This window comes from Falco rusticolus, chromosome 9 (assembly GCF_015220075.1).
Source record: "Falco rusticolus isolate bFalRus1 chromosome 9, bFalRus1.pri, whole genome shotgun sequence".
NCBI classification, from domain to species: domain Eukaryota; kingdom Metazoa; phylum Chordata; class Aves; order Falconiformes; family Falconidae; genus Falco; species Falco rusticolus.
The window spans coordinates 4,379,533-4,402,291 of NC_051195.1; the positions used below are offsets into that span (position 1 = coordinate 4,379,533).

The following is a 22,759-nucleotide window of genomic DNA, read 5'->3' on the forward strand; positions in this document are numbered from 1 at the left end:
ACGTATTAAAATGAGATAGTTGGGTGTTCCGAGTAGGTTTTGAAGGTGAGAAATGGTGCTGTGTGTTACAGGCACGAGAAGCAGTGCAGGAGCTGAGAGCAGCAATGCCGTTTATCTCTTTGTTGGATTTCTCGGTTTGGCCACTTTAGGAAGGGATGTTTTATGCGTACTAAGTCCCCAGAATTTTTCAGGCCTTTTGCTTCGCCAAGGAGGAAACTTTCAGCCCTGATTTTGCAGGCAGCGCCCTATTGACGACAGCCTGTGCTGCAGGGAGCCCGCAGGCCCCTGCTGGCTGCTCCAGCCCCGGCATCCCCCCACGGATCGTCCAGTGGCCCAGTGGCGAGTGTGCACCCCCGTCGCCTCCTTCTAATGCCAGAATTATTACTGGTTTGGAAATACGTTATTACTACCTGCTGTCATTTATCTTGCAAAAAGCCTTATGGAAGCAAAAACTTTCGTGAAATTTGAAATTCATAAATAAGGAAGAACGTCAATCCTATTTTAAAAGATTCCACTGATGTTTGGTGATCCGTATGGATTGTAGTGATGGAAATCTGGTCACTTGGAGCGTTACCGTTTCTTAGAAACAAAAAAATATAGAAAATTTAGAATTTTTTAATTTTTTTTTTTAGGGGCTCGACGTCCCGGCCCCCGTGGGGCAGTGAGCAAGAGTCCTCCGAGCGCCAGAGCGGCGGCCGCGGGCCCTCTCGCAGCTGCGCTCGATGGTGCCGAGGTGCTTCCGGGCCGGGCATGGCGGTGGCGGGGGAGCGGCCCGGGGGAGCCGCGGGGCCGGGCACGGGGCATGGGCAGGAGCCCTTCAGCCCCTCAGTGCTGGGCACCAGAGAGCAGTGAGTGGCGGCACAGCTGCCGCGGGCGGGCGGGGGCGATGGGCCGCGGCGTGGCGTGCCCGGGGAGGCGGCGGTCCGGCCGGGTTCCTCCCGGCAGGTCCCCTGGTGCTGCCCCGCGAGCAGCAGGCCCGTGCTGTGCCCCAGATAACTCTCGTCTGGTAGCCCCAGGCTTCCTTCTCTGGGCATCTTCTACCCGGTGCCTGGCAGACAATGTGCTCCAGAGGAATTTACTATCTAGATGATACCGTGGACGTGAAGTGGCACTGCTACACAGATACTGTCTTTTCGCCTTTTCATCTCCTCACTCTGTACATCTTGTGTACATGTATTAATGCAGTATCCTGTCCTTTCTCCACTCCTACCCCCCACCCCCGGATTCTAGCTGGGATGCTGCATATGAAAGAGAACTGCAGACTTTTCAAGACATTGGAGATGCTGGGGAAATTTGGTAAATAAAAAAACTCCACCAAAGTATTTCTATTATTTCTTTATAAAAATAGACAATATAAAAACATGAGCCAGCAATTTAGTGGTTTACTGAATAGTTCTGGATGTTGGCAGAATGATGGGGCATTTTAATCTTGAAGCCTCCAGTGCTCTTCTTGCCCACTTTTGCAGTGCAGATTTTTAGGCTGCACTAGCACAACTGTCATTACATAGAAAGAGAGCTGGTAGTTGTGGTGTGTGTTAGTAACAAATGTGCTTTTTATCCCCAAGCTCAGGTTTAACTATGCAAATTGCCAGTGTTTTTTAGTATATGGAAGGCTTCACCTCCCAGAGTTGGTGTTTCAGTGAATTTTAAGACTATGTGATTAATTTTAATTTAAACAAAAACATGGAATATGAGCTATGGCAGTTGTTACCCAAGTGGTTCTGTAAGAGGTGCTTTGCAAAAGCTGGAGAGAGGGAGCAATGAGCTAAACTTGCTGTGTCTTTTGTATAGTTTTGCTGTCTTAATTACCTGAGGCCTTGTTTCTCATAGGTTTGGAGAAGAAAGCATGGTTCGCATAATCAGATGGCTGGAAAAACAAATGATCCCCCTTGACAGCTCTGTGCTTGACATTGGAACTGGAAATGGTGTTTTACTCGTGGAATTGGTTGGTATATTGCAAAGATTGTGCTTTTGATACAGTATCTGTGCTCCAAACAGAGTAGTTTAAATACAGTTCACAAGTGACAATAGTAATTATGGCAAGCTGTAACTTACGTGAAAGACAAAAAACAGACAACCTAAATTAAAACTTATATTGTAGGGTTTTCCCCATCAAAAGAACACTGGTTACTGAGCATCAGATTTTATATTTTCATTTGGCTTAAGAGTATTAGTGGAATTCACTTTGTGTGGTTGATATGCTCTAAAGAACATCCTGTTACAAAGACGAGGCATAGCTGCAGGTGGCTGTGGGACCTAGGTGTGTAACTCCTTGAACCAGCAGTGCCATTATGGGGTGCAGACCTAGGAACAGAACATCTATGTTGTTCTACTGAATGGAAATACCTACTTTTTTTGCTAGACATGCTCAAACTTCCTGTTTCTTGGTGCTGCCCAGAGTGTCAGATTTCAAAATACACAGTATTTCTTTAAATCAGTCAGCCTGAGTATCCCATATTTTAACTTCACCTTTCTGTTTTCCTACGTTTAAAAATGCATTTCTTTCCATTGTGTAAAACACCCCCAGATAAGGAAATTTACTAATACACGAAGTACTCGTGCAAAACCAGACCCTTTCTCCACACTCAGTTCTGGTAATAACATTCATTATCAATGTGAAAAGTGGTTACACCCAAGGTTTTTATGTAAGTGATTTTAAAAGCTGTTAACACTTCTTTTCAAGAAGTGTCTGTTTCTGTCAGGGTTGAAACCCCTTACTAGTTATGTTCTGAAGTGTTACGATGTTGTTGTTACACAGTGGTACAAGATGTTTAGGAGTTCCAGTATTTTTTCCTGTTCTTGATTGAATACTTCAGTATAATACTACAGGAGAGGTGTAAAGAAAGGAGCCGTCATATTACCGCAGTTTCTCCATTGGCTCCATTAGTTGCTGTAGAAATTGAAAGGGCTGTAAGTCAAAGTCAGGTTTATAATGGAATTTTTTTAACATGGACTTTGATTTTGGAAGAGTTTGAAGCCTTTATGGGGACTGGCTGCTACACTGCAGCACAGGAGAAGTTGCATCATCAAAAGCAGAAATTGCTCATCTTATTAAGAGGAATCAGCCTAATAATAATGACTGTTAAATGCAATGCTGGCTAGCTCTATCAGTGTTGAAACATCCAACAGAAAAATCTTAATTTATAAGATTTTGATTTTTATCCTGGCCCCACTTACAAATCTGAAATTGATTTTCATTCTGTAATGGGAAAATGACAGCCTCTTAGCTTTTAAAACTATTAAACTGCCATAAGAGCACCCTCTCCTCTTACATTAAGCACCTCAAAGTACTGTAGTTGCTTTAATAGGAAATTTTCAGTCTAGTTCCCATTTGAAAAGTGACTTCAAAAATTACATTGTTTATTGTTGCTCAATAATTCAGGATCTGACTTGCTTAGCTGACGTAAAAGCAATTTTTTTTTAGTGATAGCTGCTAGGCTTTGAAGTTAGGATTCTTTTGGCAAGCACATTAGCTTCTGTAGAACACTTCTGCTGTTGGAGTTGGACTCCATAATGTGATAGAAATGGCAATACTGAAAAAGGCAGCCAGGCTTGAGTCATACAGGACGTCAGTAGCACCCCTCTAAAAGGTGGCTACTTGAGAGTATGTATTGGACCAACATCAGACCAGGAAAAGGTGCTGTAGAGTATGGTTTGTTGGGGAATACTGGGCCCTGGCATGCTGTTAACAATAAAGAATAGTAAATGGAGGTATAGCAAGAAAACTACTTTTAAATGCAGCTAGGTCTAGGTGAGATATTGTCAGTTCCAGCAGGGAGTACTGCATTAAAAAGAGGCAGAATAACCATCCAAAAAGCAGGTAATAAATAAAATGAAAACAAGAAAATGCTGGATCCTGTGTAAACTGGCCCTGCTACCCAACTAGAAGGCAAAGCATCTAGCACGCTGCTAAACGTCTTCTATGTGCATACTGCAGGGATCTGCCCATCTGTAAGCTCCAAGAGAAATGCTGCTGGAGGCTTCCTCTCTTCTTTCTGCTTGTTTTAAGGATCTTGGATACATAAGTGGGACCCCATGCTGGTTTTGTATGTGCGGTAGACCATGGTCCTACCCCTGTTAACTTCAGGAATCTGGTAGGCTGCATCAATGACCTAATTTTGCCTTCCAAAAGTTCCAGCTCTTCTAAGGAAATGTTGCTGCCACATAAAGCTCTGACCTTCTCCTTTTTTTCTGAGTATTGTGGGAGCCAACGGTATCGAAAAACTCTGAAGCACAAGGTATTCACCACCCAAGTGAGAGCGTCCACCTGACTGCACCAAAGAGCCAAACATGAGGCAGTGCTGATAACATTGCAAAACTACCTTCTGCTATTTAATCTGCTCTTTCAAGAATTAGTAGAAGAGTGCTTTATAAATACCACCTTCAGGACAGGAGTCCAGTTGCAGAATGCAGCGCAGTCATGTTTGGCGCTTGACTGAATGATCCCTTCCAGTCCGTACGTAGTCAGGCCGTACAGGTCTAGCAGCATTTAATGTTGTTTATCCTTAAACTTTCCTTCTCCACCCCAGAGACCATAGGAGGGAATGGGAACTCCCTGAAGTGACTCAAGCTCTTCCTTTCCAAACAGAGGAGCTGTTGTGGGAACAACTCTTCCACCCCCAAGTCTTCAGCACAGGCATCTCAGGAAGCTTGATTTGCTCTGGGGAGGAACGTGGGCAGAAGCCTGAGCAAGATGCTGTTCTTCATCAAGTGCAAACAACATGGTCTTTGTGTTTAGCTGAAATTAGTCCTCAATTAAGAACAGCTGGCTAGCACTGAGCTCACATGGGCTGAAGGGTTGCTGGAAGGAGGAAGGACTGTTTTAAAAAATTCTCATAGTTTTCCTCACTGTTGAGGTATTGGCCTTTGGAACAAGTGGATACGCAGCTGACTGCTTAATGCTAGTTAAAGTCCATGTGTTGTTCAACACTAAAACTAACCCGAGCCTCCTCCCTCCCTCTGCTGTTACTGCCTGCAGCTGGCCATAAGATAATTGCTCTTCCTGTTAGGTTTGGATCTAGCCAGACCAACTGACACACGTGAGACCCAGATCTGGTCACTTCAGCTTCTACCTCAGAGTGAAAATGTGTCAGTGCCCCCCTCCCACATGCCCAACTCCAGCTGATGCAAGGTGCCCGCCCACCTGCTTTGCGAAAGGATCGCTAGGATCTCACTGCCTGAGTTCACTGAACTGGGTTATTGTTGTCTACTGCAAAGTTGGATGAACAGAAAGTCTGTGTGTGCTGTTTTACGTGGTGCATAACCTGCCTGAAAGCTGCTGATGCAAAGACCTTGCAGCATGCAAATAACTGCATTCAAATAGACGTTAGCATGAATAATTAGAAAAAATTAATGTTTTGAAGTGGATTTCTGTACTAGTAAAATGTATTACGTATTTTGGCTCTTCCACTTGGGGTTATAAACTAAATAATTGCTCAATCTCAAATGTTATGTAAGTGTCAGAGAGGTTTTCTTCTTCTTTTGAAGCATCTGGCATTGGCACATGTTCTCATCACTGAAAATTCCTGGTTTCTAGGTTACTTTTGGTGCAGATAAGGGAGCCTGTTTTCCTCCAAGGGTGTTACTTTTCACAGTTCTGCTCAATTTTCCACTTGTTGACATAAACCAGCTTTCAGTCAGTAGTTCTTTTGATGAGGTATTAGGCAGAATGGACTTATTTCAGCTCATTCCCCCAGCTGTTTGGCTCTTGCAATGGTAACAGGTATAAATGATAACAGGAATAAAAATGAGGGTTTTTTTTTTTCCTGTCATTAAGAGGAGGAGAGATGAGATAGGTTATAGATCCAAGGGAATACACTTGTTGGATAAAAAAAAATTGCTAGCACACTGATTAAGACTCTCTGCTTCTGTCTAGGCAAAATCTGGCTACATGAATCTCACTGGGATTGATTACTCTCCTTCTGCAATACAACTTTCAGAAAAAGTAAGAGAGAAAGAAGGGATGTCTAACATTAAATTAAAGGTAAGTTTTGAGAGAAAGCTTATTGAGGAAATAGGAAGCAATTGAACCCAAGATTAAATGGCCTAATTGATATTCAAATGTACTGAGCATACTATATTTATTACGTATTCTGACATGCATTTGTGAGAAAACTCTAACCAAATAAATCTATTTACAAGATTTTTGGTCTTTTTGTTGTTGTTGTTGTTTGTAATAGTCATTAGTAACAAGATTCCCCTGCTTCTAACAGGGAGCAGAATGGCAGTTTGCTATTTGGCGAGTTCTGTATTTTAGCTGCTACATTCTGAGTTTCAGATTTGGGATAGAGGATGAAATCTTTAAGTGATACAATCCCTACCTGTAGCTGTGCAGTAGGAAGTTTGAGAGGCCCTGCTGGAGCAGGGGGTAGGACCAGATGACCTTCAGACGTCCCTCCCACCCTCAGCCATTCTGTGATTCTGTGGCTGCTTTTCATCCTGAGCTCTCTGCTATGCTGTTTTATCCTCCAGCTCTGTACCTGTATGATGTCTCTGTTCTTGTATGTCAGTTGTAATCTCTTTGTGGCAGGCACTGTCTGTTCTTCTGTATTTGTACAGTGCCTAGCACACAGCACCTAGGAAACCAGGGATCAAAGTATAAAAAATGTTCTAAAGAATGAAATTCAAGTATGATAGTTTGAGCTTTGGATGATGGGTATACACATGGGCTTTAAAGCAAACAGATCATCACATAATACGTAGAGAAGAATCTGACATGGCATTGTAAGTGTGAAAAGCATGTGAGTTACCCTTTCCTTAGTACACCTATTGTCAGGTTTGAGGCTTTTTCTTTTGAAGTATTGGGTTGCATTAAAGATTCAGGAGCTCCTGAGTAAAAGATTGTTTTCACAGTTGTAGACTTCTGGTTTAGGTGGAAGACTTCCTGGCTCCATCAGCTGAGCTGTCAGGATTTGAGATTTGTATTGACAAGGGGACTTTTGATGCCATAAGCCTTAATCCTGATAACGCGGTGGGAAAGAGGAAGCAGTACTTGAGTTCTCTCTGCAGCGTATTGAAACCAGAAGGCTTTTTTCTCATAACGTCTTGCAACTGGACCAAGGAGGAGCTATTGAACGAGTTCAGAGAAGGTAAGTAGTCGAACAGAACCATCTGCTAATTTATGGTTGTTCAAGGATGTGGTGGGTAAATTTTAATATCTGTGTTAGCATATTGACTTTCTCACATCAGGATTAGACCTGGTAAAGTGACTAGTAAATGCTTCAGCCTATCTCTCCTCCGTTTTCCTCTGGAATTACAGCTTCTGCATTTGCCAGTGCCAAGGGAGATGAGGATTTTGGTCTGGTTACACTGGGAAAGCGTATATCCGGGTGATACTTTTTTTCTTTTGGTTCTTTATTACCAGATCCAGTTCACCCATCCAATTGCTTTGAAATTGGGGTAACATTGTTACCCATGTATAGGGGAACTGGCAAGTCTGTGACCATACCTTTTACGTCACCTCGTCAACCACCTTTGTGATCCACCCAGAAGGGGTTTTTTTACATGCCAGTTAGCTCCTGAATCTCATGCCTTGAGGCTTGAAACTCGGTGTGGATCTAAAACAACCATCCCTTCTGGGGAACTAAACTTACTGGCAAGTTATCATCTTTTGTGCCATTAATTTGTGTGAGTCAGCTGGCTAAGATTTTTATTATCCATGGAAGGGTTTCAGCTGTATAAAGCAGCGGTGCAGTGTAACAATACAGTCCTATAAACTTACAGAGTAAGTTTTCCAGACAAATAAAGAACGGTTTGCAAAGGGTTATCCAAGAGGCAAATAAAATTACTTCCTTCTAATAAGAGTATTTTAATTTCTGTCTGGCAGGATTTGAAATGCTGGAGGAGCTGCCAACACCCAAGTTCTGCTTTGGAGGAAGAGTTGGAAACAGTGTAACAGCATTGGTTTTCCAAAGGAAAAAAGTGAGGCCATCCATCTTGGAGAAATTAGATTAGTTGAGAAAAGTCTGAACTTTAAACCGGACAGAAAAGCTCAGACACGTGTGTAAATAAATGCTCTTTGAGTATACAGTAAAATACTATGTATGGAACTCTAAGGCACTGTAAAACATTGCCCTAGAAACATTTCAGCTTTGCATAACTTGCCCGTAAATTTTGTCCTTGCTACAACCTCACTTGTTTTAGGGAAGCTGCAAGTTCATAAGTGAGAGAGAAATAAGGCATTCTAAACATGGAGACTAATAGAACTGAATTGTATTTGTGTTTGGAACATAAAGGTTACCTGGTATTTAATTTCTGTGTTGGTAATCAGTGACCAACAGAGGTAAAGGTATTGTACAAAGCAAAAATCTCATTTCTCTGTTGTGTGGTGTAATAGGGAACAAGCTTTTGCAATGTAAGCGCTGGATCTTTTATTTTTTTCCTCAGGTGAACATGAATGTAGCTGTTAAAGAGGAAAAATAATATAAAAGCCATACACTCACCAAAAAGGGCCAGTTAATGCTTAAAATTCAGATTTTCAGAGGTTCTCAGACTCTGCATAGTTCGGTCTCCTCTGAAATAGCTCAACCCTTTTCCCACAGAGGGAGTGTTTTTAAAAATCTCACTTGCCTCAATGTGTGCATACTTCATCAGTTATTTTCACTGATCTCATAAATAAATAAGTAAAGGTGTGATGTTGCAGTCTTACTAGCATGTGACGTGTGCCTCCTTCATTATTAATTTGCTATATAGTAATGTCTTCAGAGCCAACAATGACAGTATGTTTTCCAGTGAATTTCTCAGGGCAGCTTTTAGCTGCATAAATCCAAAAGAGTTCAAAGCATAACTCTCCATTCCTTTTTCCTTTTTTAAAGTATTGTGGTTTTTTTAAACTTCTGTGTGTGATCTTTTTACTTAATTTCTTTACCTTTATTTCTTCTATTGTTTTGTATTTTCAGAATACTACTTTTGCTCGAAAGGTAGGAAAATGAGATTTCTTTATGCCTTGACAAACACGTTTGCAGGTGACAATAGACTTGTTCTTTCAAGCATCAAAGGGGCCCTATTAGACAATAGAGTTTTGTTTCACAGGCGAGGTCATGTTTGCTTATCAGATAATTGCTTCTCCTAGTTTGCAGACTTCTCCTAGTTCCCAGGGTTCAGGAGATCTTTAAGGGTCAAGAAATACTTCTAGTCCCTTCCCAGGATAGGAAATAAGGCATTATTTGCAAGTGGTGAGTACTCGCTCTGTGATCCATCTGGTGATGTCATCAGGGTAGGAATCCTAAATTCTGCATGTTTTTGCAAAATCGGATGTACTGGTTCCATTGGAAAAGTGGTCTGTTGGCAGTGGTGAGAAAGTTTAGTCCCAGTGAATAGCTCTCTGCATAGTTGGTGAGGTTTGGGTTCCTAACTTTACCAAAACCAAGTTTTGTTATCGTCTGGGTAACTTGCAATACGATGTATTGCGCCTGCCCAGCAGGCTTGCAGCAGCCCACAGGACTGCTATGAAATTTAAGTGGTAATTCAGACAGAGGATTTTTTTGATGGAGTAGTACAAAGGATTCAAAGTACTCTACTGATCACAACCTCTGTAAAAAGACCATGGCATTTTTGCAGACAATTTGGCATCAGATAGAGTTAATACCAGCAGATTTTAATTGGCAAGTAACTCTGGCAGGATGTGTTTAGGGTATGTGTTTTATTCCCATCTGTAATTTTTGCTAATGAAGGCATGATATGTGTTTAATCATGGAATGGAAATAAAGTCATGGCTGTCATGGATTTTCTTTTAATCAGTTAGGAGGAATTTAACAATAGATTCACACTCCATAAGATACGTAATGTTCAGGGCAAGTATTGTTTTCTCCTTTTCATAGGATTGATTATTATTAGATTTTGTTCTCTACTTAATATGTTTATATCATTTATGAAGCTAAAAATAAGCTTCCTACAATGGTTATGCAGAAATTTTGTTATCAGAGATCATGTAAGCGTGTCATGTAAGGTGCATGATCAACCAGTTTCAATTAGTATTTTTAGCAAGGCGTTTGGAAGCAACAACAGTAATTCACTATTTTCTCTTGCTACTTCATATTGCTGTTTTTCAAATGTTCTGGACAACTATTGTATTTCTTTTTGTTATTATTTCCTCCTATGTGAATGGATTTTCTATCAGGGAGGCTTCTTAGTGGTGGGGAAGGGCTGAGAACCAACCTCCTCTTCCAGCCTACTTCATTATTTGCCCAAGTCATGGATTGTTGAGGGCTTCCACTTCAAGCATTTCCCTGCCACTTCTGGGCTATACATAGCCCCATAGGCAGCAAGCCTATGCTTTACTTTTGGCATTGCAAGGTCCAGTCATGAGATGGAGATACACACGCTAATGTCACAACTAAAATGTCATCCTGCTGCCCAAAGGTGTCACAAACCCGTTAGGAGCCTTAAATTCTGGTTGTCAAGAGGAGTTTGGGACAGAAGTGTGTTTTTCCCATGGACAAGGGTCTGGGCTTTGTCCATAGGCAGTTGTCTTCACATCTCTGTGGTGGTTTGGGCCAGAATTCACGTGCCTGTCTGCTTCTCGAGTCCATATAAAAGTTTTCTATTAACATGCTCAATAAAGCTGAGAAGAGCAAGCCTGCAGATAGGTACCTGTGCAGGGAGGATGGGTAGGGAGTGGAAGAATGGAGTGGCCCTCATGTGTGGAAAGGTTTTGATTCCTAAATTTGTCATGGCCCCCCTTTAGTCTCAAATGAGTACACAAGCTATTCCTTGAAAGTAAAGATTTCTCCATCTGGTCTTGAATATGAATTTCACAGGCCCAAGCACTTTCAAGTATCACAGGAGAGTAGGCAAATGCTTGTAAAACATGTTTTAGGAGATTTATTTTAAGGCAATAATAACCAAAGCCTTACTATGTAAAATCTGCTCTGTTGGAAACCTGGCATTTTATGAATAACGGAGTCTAGGTCGCAGCTCTAATACTGACTTAAGCACCAGCTTTTTTCTAACTAGCAGGATTTGGAAATGTCATGTCAAAGAATGTCCTTGGTGTGGGGCAGTTCATCTTGCTAGATGGTTCTTCATGAAGGTACGATCTCTAAATGTTAATGCTTTTCAGTGGAAAACCTCTTAAAAGAAAAAAAAGAGAAATTATCAGTGGGTTAGGAGAAGTGAGCCTTTGTAGTTGGGGGAGTGCTTCACGCGTCCGCGAAGGCTGGTATCTTCGTGACTACACAGCGGTGTGACTCGGTTTCAGCTGCAGCACCAGACTAGAGGAGAGTAAATGCAGCATTTGAAATAACATTTTGCTCCATTGTTTTGTTATCTGAAGACTGTATATGTGATTTCACTGTCAAATACGAGGTTTGTGGGTAATGAAACTAACATCTTTCATGGATCTTTACAGTGGTTGAGCCCACAGGCTCTTCCTGCAGTGCTGCGTTTAGGCTGGGTGCCGCTGCAGAGCTGGCATACCTTGCTGGAGCTGGATATAGTTTTGCATAAAACATAGGCAGAACGGAAAGGGTTTATGTTCCCTTGTTGATCGACACCATACTGAAGGATAAAACTCAGTGCCAGTGGGCTTTGCATTTGCTGTTACGAGCCAGATGCCAAACTCAATGAGATGCCTGGAAAGACTGGAAAGGGAAGGGAGGTCTTGGCCAGTGTCCTCCAGAGGGGTCCAGAGCCTTGAGTGGAAGTCTCTCCCTTTCTCCCTAAGCGATTAAACCTCAAGACTGGCTGCAAGCTAGATCTCATGTTCTCAGTCAGGTGTTCCCAGTGGTAGTGTGTGCAGCTCCAGTGATAACATGAACTACTTTGAAACTGGTAGTTGTGAGCTGGGTTGTGTGGAGCATGGCAGCCTCTCTCTGTACCGACCTTTTCCTCCAGGAAGATGGGCGATGGCTTTTAGTGCATAAGCCCTAACAAGCAGCACCTCCACCAACATCTGTGTTTGGTGGAGCTCAGACATCCGATTCCTGACTCCTGATATATGCTATTGTCAAGAAAATTGCATTTAGGGAGTCTCTTCTGAGGCATTTACTGGGAGAGGCCATTGCATTTGTTGTCCTGTTGGAAAAGCGTGGAGCATTTTACCCCGGATTTTTATGGGGTGTATCAGGGAAGTGAACTGTCAGGATGAAATATCTGAAAGAGGAGACTGAGAGAAATTAATGAAATAAGTATTGATTTGAGATGTCAGATCTAGGGGAATGTCTACACACGGGACTCTGCTAAGAGTGTAGGGTAAATAGGTTCTCAAGACAAAAAGCCTTTGCCATTTCAGCAACACGGTACTTCCTTGAAGTAAATCCTTCCATAATCATGTTTGTATAAATTAAAAAGTGAGAAATACCAGACATGAAAATCATGACACAACTGAATGAACAGAGAATATTCAGAGGGAAGGATAATGTTCCCTTACTCCTTGACTTCCTTTCTGGTGACCAACTTGTTATTTATAAGTATGTTCATTTAACGGTCCTTAAGGAGGAGGAATAGTCAACTGTAGTGCTGCCTGTAGGCTGTTTTTCAAATGTTAATTGTTTTGGAAGGTTTAGAAGATGCGGAATTAATATTTCCTTCTTGAACTCTGTATAATTCTGTGGTGTGAAATGAAGAATTCCTGGGAGCTACAATTTTTTTTTGAGGAGCTGTTGGGTTACATCAGAAACACTAAGAGAATTATGGCAGTTGCTCTTCCAGACAGGGCTGGCAATGATGAAGCATGTAATTCAGGCTTTCTGTCCCATCAGGAGACTATTTCTTCAAATCATTATTGAGAGCATCAGGTTGAAATAACTGTTTGATTTATGGGCTCACCCTCCCAATTTCAAACCCAGTGTAGCAGTACCGTTTCTGAAAACCAGGAATGGCCAGCTACCTTGATTGTATCATAGGGTTTGGGGTATTTGACACCTAAGCGAAAGGAGACTCTCAGTGTTTTTTACTTTTTTCACAAAATTTTAAAACAGAGCATTCAGGTGTTTAGGGGTTTAATCCTGCCATTGCTGTTTACAGGACAACTGGTTCTACCTGAGCAAAAGAAATGTGTGTCCCACCACACAGGTCTCAGGTGTGAGTCTCCAGAGAGCAACTAAGGTGTGCAATAAACAGGGCAGTGCGCAGACTGCCCCGCAACTTCAGTGCAGTAATAAGGTGTTTCAAAGAGTGACCGCAGGATACCAATGTGGGAGCTGTGGCTGTGGTACAGGATCTGCTGTACAGAACCAGGGCAACCTCCGAGGCTCAGCTGATGCCTTCACAGTGTTATCCTTCTCTTTAAGCAATAAAAAACATTCTCTTCTAAGGGAACATGTCCATATAGACTAGAAATGGAGATGTTCTCTCATATCATTTGCATCCAGATTGTTCCAGTTCTGCACAGGTTTCTGGTGTGACATCTGTGGGCCTGAAGAGTCAAAGGCCTGAAAGGGCAAATGAGGGGATGAATTGAAACCACTTGCTTCGAACAACTGGGCTTTGTAAAGGGTGAAACCACGTGTACAAGGTAGACGGATACCTGTGAAGCCACGAAGCTGAGCTGACACAGCTTCTTTGGAGTTATTTTTACGTAAGGAGGAGTTCTTGGATAGTTTTTCTGGCACATTAGGCACAGCATGCTTTGCTTCATCCTTGACGCTAGCTTCCATGCATTTCCATATTCCAGGAATGCACTGACAGCACTGTAGCCATTGTAAGGAAAATCCATGTGTATATATACCCTGCTATATCCATTCTACTGTGTTCCAGGGTACCTGGTAAAAGACTGCTATTCCATACTGGTCAAAATCTTTAAGTATGGTATTTAGCAACATACAGCAAAATTTTCAGGGTTTTGGCACTCACATTGCTTTCCTAATCTTGGCATGCAGGAAGGTAAAGAACACGGCTTGCTACAACAATAACTGCTGTATTTTATAGGCCCTCTAAGCACTTTAACGTATCAAATTGTCTCCCGTAAAATATGTGGAGAGCACATAGAAAATAAACGGGCCAGGGCTTTGCATCCCCGTTGCTCGCTGCCTTTGCTGGGGTAAGAAGAGAGGAAGGCTGCGCTGCACAGCGTTACCTGCCCTTGGGCTGAATGGGCGGTACGGGCACCTGCGGAGGGGACAGCTCTGTCATGTGCCTTGGCTGGAGTTGCGTTGAGTATGACCTAATCCTTGTGGGTAGCAGCTAAATTAAGGAACAATTAATGGATACCTAGGGCTTTCAGTGAAATGGGATGAGGTGTTATAGCCTCAAGATAAAGGAGGAAAAGGAACGCTGGCATGTTTTATTTGACACAAATAAGGAAAAACCCAACCTGTGGCTTGATTTCCGTTTGTTAGGTAACAGAATAGCTTGAAATAAGCCCATTTTTAGGTTACTAGGAAATTAAAGTGAGTGCTGTCAGGCAAACAAATGATGTAGCTGCAAGGTAGCATATAAATTCTGGATAATCGCAAGTGCCTAAGTCTGTGCCAGAGAGTCAGGGCTAATAAACACTGGCAAGGGAACAGAAACGAACTTCAGCACAGTCACTCCAGCAGCCAAGTATTCATGGACAGTGTCACATGTCAAGCAGAGGTGGGAAGAATGTGCATTTATTGAGTAATTTGAAATGTTGATAGGGTTGTGAACGGAGACCTCTCACTAGCAGCACAAAGACATGCACACATGGTGTGATAAGCCTGCATCCAGCCTGAAACCGACCAAGAAAAGGCGGGCTGAAGGTTCGTCAGTTAGATTTTCCCTTATGCTTCCCCTAAAAAACGAATGAGTTGGTGTTTCACACAGAAGGATCTAGGCTCTTTCACCCCAATTTGCAGTAGCAATTAGCCTCACTGGCTGCTGCCCTACCCTAGGGCACCTGAACGCCATGGGTACTGCATTTCTGCTTATCCAGCGTAACGTGCTGCTCTGGGGCATGTCCACAGCTGCCTCGGTTTTTGTGAATGATGGACAACTAACCCTTGGCTTATATTAAGCCGATTTAGAAGCAAACATACCTGACAAAGTGATTAGCGCATTCAGGTGAGAAGAGGGCTCGCATATGTATTTGAAGGGCTATTTATTTTATCCGTCAGCTGTTCCCATTGCACCTAGGCTGGGGCAGCCCGTAGCTTAGCCGTCATGCCCTCTGCCAAGGCAGGCAGGGAGGGAGGCAGCAAGCGAAGCGGGGAGCCAAAACGCAAAGCTGTTATGTGCAAGCTAATAAATTTGTGTGAAATAACAGAAGTGTGAAATAAAAGAAGGATTTTTGTGAATTTGTGTGAAATAAAAAAAGTGTGAAATGAAAGAAGGATTTTTAGATTTGGTGCAAATCCCCTTGTATGCCAGATGTAGTAAGAACTACACTCCTCACTACAACCCTCTCTGCACAGCAATGCTTCGCTTGTTTAGGGCATTGGGTGTCCTTGATTCAGATACTCTCTGACTTGGAACACATTGATCGTATTACAGAGATGTGCTTGTTCCCTGGGTATGAAATACTTGTTAAAAATACTTCTTGCTGTTACTTAGATTCTGTGAATTTCAGAATTTCCCCTGAAACTGGAGTGTCGCTTCTGAAAGTGGTCTCTGTTTTGTGCTGTTGGAGACCTTCAGTGGAGCCAAGATGTCCTTGAGCACACGGTACGACTGGGACACTCTTGACTCCCTGCTTGGCCTTGGGCGAGTCCCTTACCTGTGTTCCTTGACGGGCAGGAGAAGCAGAAGGATAAAACTATAAATAACTGGGATTACTCAGGTGCTCAGAAGAACAGTGCAGAGTTGTAGGTCATCATGAAAAGGACACTGCTGAAATTATTAGCAACTGTGGTGCACATGACTTGGATAACAACAAACTGGAATGGACAGTGAAGTGTTTGCAAGGCTACACAGAAAGCAGGCTGCAACTGCAGCCAAATCCTGTGCACTGGAAGCGAAGGGAATTGTGTCTATCCAGAGGGCTTAGCACTGTCACATCTAAATATTTTAATGACTTGGACCCCAGTATAATTTCAGAAAGACGATGGGGATCCTTTGCTTTTTTCCTACCCACAGACTTTCGTCTCCGTAAGGAAGGATCCTAGTCAGTGGGTAGCAAAGGCGCTGACATCCGAGACAAAAAGACAAATTAAATCAGCTCAGAATTTAACTGAATGAATTTTCAGTTCACGATGACTAAACTCTCATGCCCAGTTCTTTAAAGCTTGAAAATGGTTTCCATCTTTTCCCCTCTGACAAAGATCTTCTGCGCTGACACCAAAGCAGGGACCTATGGGCAGCCTTTACATTTAAACTACGTTACTGAAAATAACAATCTGTGGAAAACGGGTTTATGCTTGGGCAGCAGGCTTTCAGGCGTGCTGGCGACGCTCCGCAGCCAGCTTATCTGTCGGGAAGCACGGAGGGTGAGAGGTAGGAAAGGCTGGGTTCAGGCCATGCTGCAGAAGCAGAAATCAACTTTCTGCTTGGTTCTCGGAGCCCAAGCCTGCACTGCGCGAGGCTGCTATGGGAATGGATTCAATTACACTGCAAGCTTTATTACAGAAATATTCAGCTGGGAAACCATAAGCAAACATTTTCAAACTTGATTCCCAAAGTTCTGTAAAAGGAGTTTGCAAGCGTTTTATGGCTAGTAGCCTCGGTATGTGATAAGAAAAGCAAATACTGAGTGGGACTGAGAGGAGCTTGATGTAAAAGCCCCTTTGCATCATCAAGCCCTTCTTCCCATTCGTAACCCACTCATACCAGTCACTTCTGCCCAATGTTATACAGACCGAGTACGAAGCCACTTTTGTCAAGATCAGTCCTTGCAACGCTGGCGGGAGCTGCTCCACTGATAAATTTTCTCTGGCTACTGCTGCTTACTTACCTCCTTTCTGCTTTATTATGTTAGATACTGATAGTCTTCCTCGACATTTATTTGGTGTCTTGGGCCATGCATCAGCAGGGCAGGACATCGGAAGCGCTGCAGAGTGACACAGCTAAAGCCTCCCCAGCCGTTCCGTGCACGGATGCCCTCATGCGTTCCTGCGTGCCACCTCCAGCAGCGTGCCCGGTAGATGAAGTTTAGCCCTGGATTCATTCCTGATGACATCTGTGTTGTCTGCTTGCATATGTTCAAGATTAATGTTTAGGCTCTGATTTGTAATGAGTTCTAAATCTTCCTTTTAGCTGTCATGTAGTTTCCTTGTTCAACTAATTACGGTCACTCTCGGAAGAAGCCTACGTGCTGTGCGCAGGGCAGCCTGGATGGATGGAAAATGTTATTGTTAGGACAGATTGTTTCTAAAGGCCATCTCCCAAGCGAGGCCACTGCAGAGGGCCCATGGCCACCTTTGGTCTGGCAGGGTTTTGCTCAGCTTGTGTTCCATCGAATGCTTCTTCCCAATAGCAACAGTGGAAAAACAGTGGAAAATTAAGGAGTGTGATTTTTTGCCGAATCCCACCAGTTGGGTACCGATGGTGCACATCTGTGGCGTACTAAAACTTAAGGGCTACTTCATGTTGGGGGGCTCTTCTACGTGTGGCTGCAGGAGCCGTGCTGGGAGCTCCACTGGAGCCCTGCTGGGAGCTGCACTGGGAGCTCTGCTGGAGCCCTGCGGGGAGCCCCACTGGGAGCCCTATGGGAGCCTTGCTGGGAGCCCCGCTGGAGCTGTGCTGGAAGCCCTATGGGAGCCCCGCTGGAGCCCTATGGGAGCCCTACGGGAGCCCTATGGCAGCCCCACCGAGAGCCCTACGGGAGCTCTATGGGAGCCCTACGGGAGCCCTACGGGAGCCCCGCCGGAGCCGCCCGTGCCGCGCCACCAGGAGTCACTCTCGGCCGCCGGGCGCGCAGTCCCCGCGGGGGCAGGGCCGGCCAGGCCGGGCTGCGGGCGGCGGCGAGGCGCTGGCGGTGCCCTCCGCCCCTGCCCCCCTCAGCGCTGCCCGGCCTCGCCGTTCTTACATTTTTTATGATTTCGGTGCTTTTTTCCCCCCTCCCCGCCCCGGTGTTCATCCCTGGGGACGCCCACTCTGGACGGCGGCCGGGGTCCCTCCCCGCCTCACCTCGCACCGACCCCCGCGGGGCGCCGCCGCCTGCGCCCGGGGCGGGGGCCGGGGGTCCGCAGGTGCGGGCCGGGCCCTGCCTGCGCCGGCCCCGCTCAGGAAGTGACAAGCGCATTTCCTCCTCCCTCCCCGCCCGCCCGCCCCGCCCGCAGCACGGCGGCGGCGGCGGCAGAGGAGCGCTGCTCGGAGCGGCGCCCACAGCCGGCCCGGCCGGGCCGCGCCGCCGCCACCACGGTAAGCGCCCGGGCGGGGCCGCGCCGCGCTGTCACTCGCGGCGGGTCCCTGCGCGGGGGTCCCGCCGCGCCGCCCCGGGGAGGGCAGGGAGGGGGGCGCGGCGGACAAAGGGCGGCGGTGCGCCGAGCCGTGCCCGGGGTACGGGGCGGCAGGAGGGCAGCGGCGGCCCCGGGGTGGGTGGCAGCCCCGCCGGCCGCCGCGCACCCTCGGCCCCGCGGGAGCGGCGGGGCTCAGCGCTGCGGCCGGGCGGAGCGTGGGCTGGGGCTTCCCCGCGCCTTTGTGCCGCCGCTTCGCGCTGCCCCCCCCGCCCCGGGGCCGCGCGGGTGCCGCGGGGGGAGCGCGGGACGGGCGGGAGCCGCCGGGGGGGGCCGCCGGGGCCGAGGCGGGCTGGGGTCCCCGGTGGGAGCCGGGGCCGAGCGGCCCCGCGAAGTTTGGCGTGTGGGGAGCGAGCCTTCCCCCCCCCCGGGCTCCTCCGCCCCTGCCTGCGGGATTTCTGCCTCCACAGGGACCAACACGTGCTTGCCTTTCCCCGGGCCGACCGCGGCGTTTAACGGGGCTGAGACTCGGATGTCGGCGGGCAGGGTGTAACCCCCGGCCTGGGGGGTGCGATGGGGGGGCTGCACCCCGCGGAGCGGTGGGCACGGTGGGGCATCGCTGCAGGGATGCTGGGCGGCCCAGCCGCGCCGCCACCGCGGTCTTCACACCTGACACACGGCATGTGGCGTGGGGGGCGTGCGGGCTGTGCCCCCCCGCGGGGGTCCCCAGCGCCCAACGCCACCGCACCCAGACACGCCAGCTCCTGCTGGCAAAAGCCCCTGGCAGCGGCTTGTCCTAGAAAGTCTTGCTTCTCCGTTCAGCGACGTCAGGTTGTTCGAATTACATGGTACGTGAAGGTGTCACGCACGGCGGTACGCGAAGATCTCCTGGATTTCTCCTCGATGATGTTAAGATTTCCTGTGCTTGGCAGAGCAAGCGAGTTGGCGGCGGCGTGGTGCCCGGCGCTGGGTAGTGCCGCTGTCTTTCTGTGCCGTGCGGTCTCGGCAGGCGCTGGCGTACCTTGGCAGCGCATCCCCTCCTTAGGAAATCCTCTGGAGTAAAAAGTGAGCGTAATTTGTTATGAAAGAGGCTGATAGATGAAACTTCGGTTTGTGATTGAAACCAGATGTGCGTATTTTCCTTGCGAGTCCTCAAACAATAATAAAAGTATATTTTGACAGGTTAAAAACTACTTGCTAATTGCAGAGGTGGCAGCGTCTTGCGATAACGCAGCGAGAGCGCGACAGGCGGTGGGCAGCACTGCCCACCTCTCCCCAGTATCGGTGTCTCCGAGCGCAGGAGCCTGCCGCCGCGTTCAAGTATTTACCAGGGCTTGGCTGAGGGCTGGAAAAAGAAATAAAGAAACCCCAAGCCGACGTAGATAATGTTTCTCGAGAAAATATTTGGGGTGGGTCACAAAACAGATTAATTAGGGTGATAGTAAAAAAACCTGAATTTCAGAGCGGTTTGCTCTGTCCTTACCTGTCGTGGCTCACTAGGTTTGAAGAGGGCTTCTGAGCTATTTCTTTGTTTTTAGCAGTCCTCTGGAGCCTGGGGATGCTCGTGGTGGTGGGTGTGTTAGCCCCCGCGCTGGCACGGCTGGGCTCGGGGGTGCGGGGTTAGGGCCCATGGGGCCATGCTGGAGGCGCTTCACTGGGAGGACACAGCCTCCTTGCTTTCAGAAGTCCGGGGGAGCAAAACCTAAGCAAAGTAACCTGCCGTGGAGTTGTTTCCTTCTTTCCACTTCAAAGGAGAGAAGGACACCCCGCTGAGCACGGCCACGTGGAGCACGGCCACGCATGCGGGCAGTTTTGCAGCGGAATCCCTGGATCCTGACTTTCTTGCTTCCAGGCTAAACCTAGAGGAGGGAGGGAAACTTTTGCGACTTCCAGCCCTGCACAGGGCCGAGGTGTCCAGGAACCGCGTCAGTTATAGAAAGCAGATGGCTTTGGGGAGGAAGATTGGGCTGTTGAATGCAGAACTTTGCATGGAAAATCAGGGCAGATCGAATCAGTAGATTTGTGTGAGTGAGATCCAGATTTTTATATATGGAGATCCAGCAGACTGTGGGACGGAGCCAGGCACCGATGTTATGCTAATTTTCAGGTATGGATACCTACATAAGTGAATACATGTGCATAAATATGCACACATGCAAATAGGTAAGCGCATACCAATAGAAATCTCCAAATCCACTTTGGTTAATTATATGTAATTGATTTTTAGTATCAAAGGCTTGCTTTGCTTTCAGCAAAGGCATAGTTAGAATGAGATGTACAACTTTTTGCCGAAACACCTGTAGTTCTGTGCAGAACAGGCGGGATGGACTGTGTCCTGAAGGAGAGTGCAGGGGGGTGAGGTTTATCCAATTTGTCCGTTTGATTATTGCTGGTTGACTTCTGGTTTCTCAAATGGCAGCTGCGTGGTTGGCAGCTGTTCTTCTTTCTTCCTTTCTTGTAATGTTGTGTAGACTTTCTTTTCTTGATCTTCCTCGGGCTGGAGGTAGTTTGTACTTTCCTTGTAAAACATCAGGTAGAAAAGAGGACGCCCCAGGTTGAAAGGGCTGATGTGGGCCTTGCTCCCTTCCCCCTCCTGTATCACATGGTTTGTAGAATGATTTTGCTGGGAAATAGTTTTAATGAACATTAATCTGTGGCAGAGCAGACTTTGGACCGACGGGCTGGGGCAGGGCGAGGTGCCAGAGATGCTCACAGCTCTTTGGAGAGCTTAGCCTAGAGGAGTCGGTTCTCCTTCCCACGTCCCAGGGGAGGGAGAGGGGAAGCAGAGCCTTTGTATCAGGTCCGTACTCACCAAAACTCCCTCCTGGAGTGAAAATACTGCCAGAAAGACAAGCCCACATTTTATTCCCTTGCCCACGGGGGATCAGGCCAGCAGAGGAGCCGGGGAGGTTGCTTCTCTGTTAGCTCCAAGCTGTCTTCTTGGCTGACTGTTTTATTTTGCTCCTTTCTCTCCCAAAACGGGGAGGAGGAGGAAGAGGAAGCAAGCCTGCTGACTCAGGGAAACAGAACAACAACAACAACAACAACAAAATAATAAAAAAAAGAGGAGTCCACCACGCAGCAGAGGGCTGTGTCTATCGCCGTCTCGCGTGCCTGGTCCGATGCGGTGGTGGAGCGAGGCGGTGATGGCTGTTTGCTGGCAGCCTCCCCCGGCATGCCGTGGTTTGCGTTGCAGGGGTCCCCGCAGGGACGTGCAAAAATATCACCAAAACAACAGCTCCTCCAGTGCGTCTGCTCCCTGGAGAGCTAAATATAAACTAATTGGGCAAAGAGAAGGGAATTTTCCACCATGCTACTCATCTGTGCCTCCGAGCCTGCCGGGTCATTAAACGTGATGGGGCTGCTCCCCCCTGGGGAGCCCTCCCTGCCCCAGCCTGGACCCCGGCATGGCACGGCGTGAGTGCCACCGCTGTCTTTCGAGATGAGACCTTGCATAAATTCCTCGAAAGCGGTTGGGGCAGCGGCAGACCTGAACCCCGGAGCTCTGGTTCTGCACTCAAGTGTCCCTATGGGCAGTGGCCATGTTATAATTATGAAAGAGGACCTAGCCAAGGTCACTCTCCGTGTCCGCAGTCGCAGCCCAGCTGCCCACGACCCAGCTATTTGTGTAGAGCAGCAATGCAGAACGTGGCTCTGGTACAGTGAAGCGGAGAGCAGATCCTTGGGCTGTGTTGTTTTTCCAAGCTTTTACAAGTTGGCTGCCTTTAGAGAGACAAAAATTCCCAAGCAGAAGCTTTTTTTTCCGAAGCCTCACCAAGCTGATGCGAGCTCTGATAGCGCAGGCTGTGGATGCGTGAGCCTTTAGTCATCAACAGGTGAAGTGGGTATTGAAAATTAAGAAGTCCTGTCATGCAATTTATTTACAGCCAGCATTTCTCCTGGCTTCATCTGGTTGACCCGTGAGTTTTGAAGCCTGTGACGTTTGATATGTTAGATATGCAAGATACTGCATCTTATGCCTCTAACATATGCTCTGTAAGATAAGTAAGATTTGATATGTTAGAAGTTTCTGTTGAAATGCACGGAAGGAGGAAACTCTGTTGGACTGAACAGGAGGAGCACCGAAGCCTGCACGAAGCACAGCTGCTCCTGGCACTGCAGGCTGCGGGTGCCTGCACAGAGGGTGAGGGGTACCCGGGCGAGTTTCGCTCTGTAATTGCCATATTTAAGTAATATTTTAAGAACTGGTTGAGTGAGTGCAAAAAATCTGTTCTGGTGCATTGACTTTCTATGCCACCTCCCCCCCCCCCAAAAAAAACCAAACAAAAAAACCCCAAACAAACCAACAAAACATGCCCAAGGGAGACCTGGTCATGCTTTTTGCTTTTAGAGGATTAAATATAGCAGCAGCATTGGTGTCACTCCTCTGTAGTCCATTTGAAGCATCCCTCGGGCTGTATCATTCCCTATATTTGTGGATCCTGGCCATAGCTTTTGCTTTCAGCAGCCGAAGTTCAGCTTGCGCTGTGCGGTAGGTATGGGACTTAGTGAAAGAAGAGTTTTACTTT

General features: G+C 46.6%; 2 protein-coding genes across 2 annotated transcripts in view; both read left to right on the forward strand.

Moving 5' to 3' along the window:
- The first annotated feature begins 723 nt into the window (after nt 1-723).
- On the forward strand, nt 724-9,719 carry EEF1AKMT2 (EEF1A lysine methyltransferase 2). Its single transcript, XM_037400347.1, has 6 exons — nt 724-848; nt 1,231-1,296; nt 1,831-1,945; nt 5,876-5,983; nt 6,872-7,088; nt 7,826-9,719. Exons 1-6 carry the CDS (start codon nt 751-753, stop codon nt 7,951-7,953), a joined length of 732 nt encoding a protein of 243 aa, XP_037256244.1. The 5' UTR covers nt 724-750; the 3' UTR covers nt 7,954-9,719.
- An 8,081-nt stretch (nt 9,720-17,800) lies between these two features.
- FAM53B (family with sequence similarity 53 member B) overlaps nt 17,801-22,759 on the forward strand; it is a 54,423-nt gene continuing 49,464 nt past the window's right edge. Inside the window, exon 1 of the mRNA XM_037399845.1 lies at nt 17,801-18,195. The gene's annotated coding sequence lies outside the window, so the exon portion shown is untranslated. The remainder of the gene's footprint in view (nt 18,196-22,759) is intronic.

Bases quoted from the DNA above. Each gene is read 5' to 3' on its own strand.
- EEF1AKMT2 (XM_037400347.1), top strand. From the start codon at position 751: ATGGCGGTGGCGGGGGAGCGGCCCGGGGGAGCCGCGGGGCCGGGCACG. The intron at 849-1,230 runs GTGAGTGGCGGC...CCCGGATTCTAG, and splicing joins GTGCTGGGCACCAGAGAGCA to CTGGGATGCTGCATATGAAA. The intron at 5,984-6,871 runs GTAAGTTTTGAG...CTTCTGGTTTAG, and splicing joins TGTCTAACATTAAATTAAAG to GTGGAAGACTTCCTGGCTCC.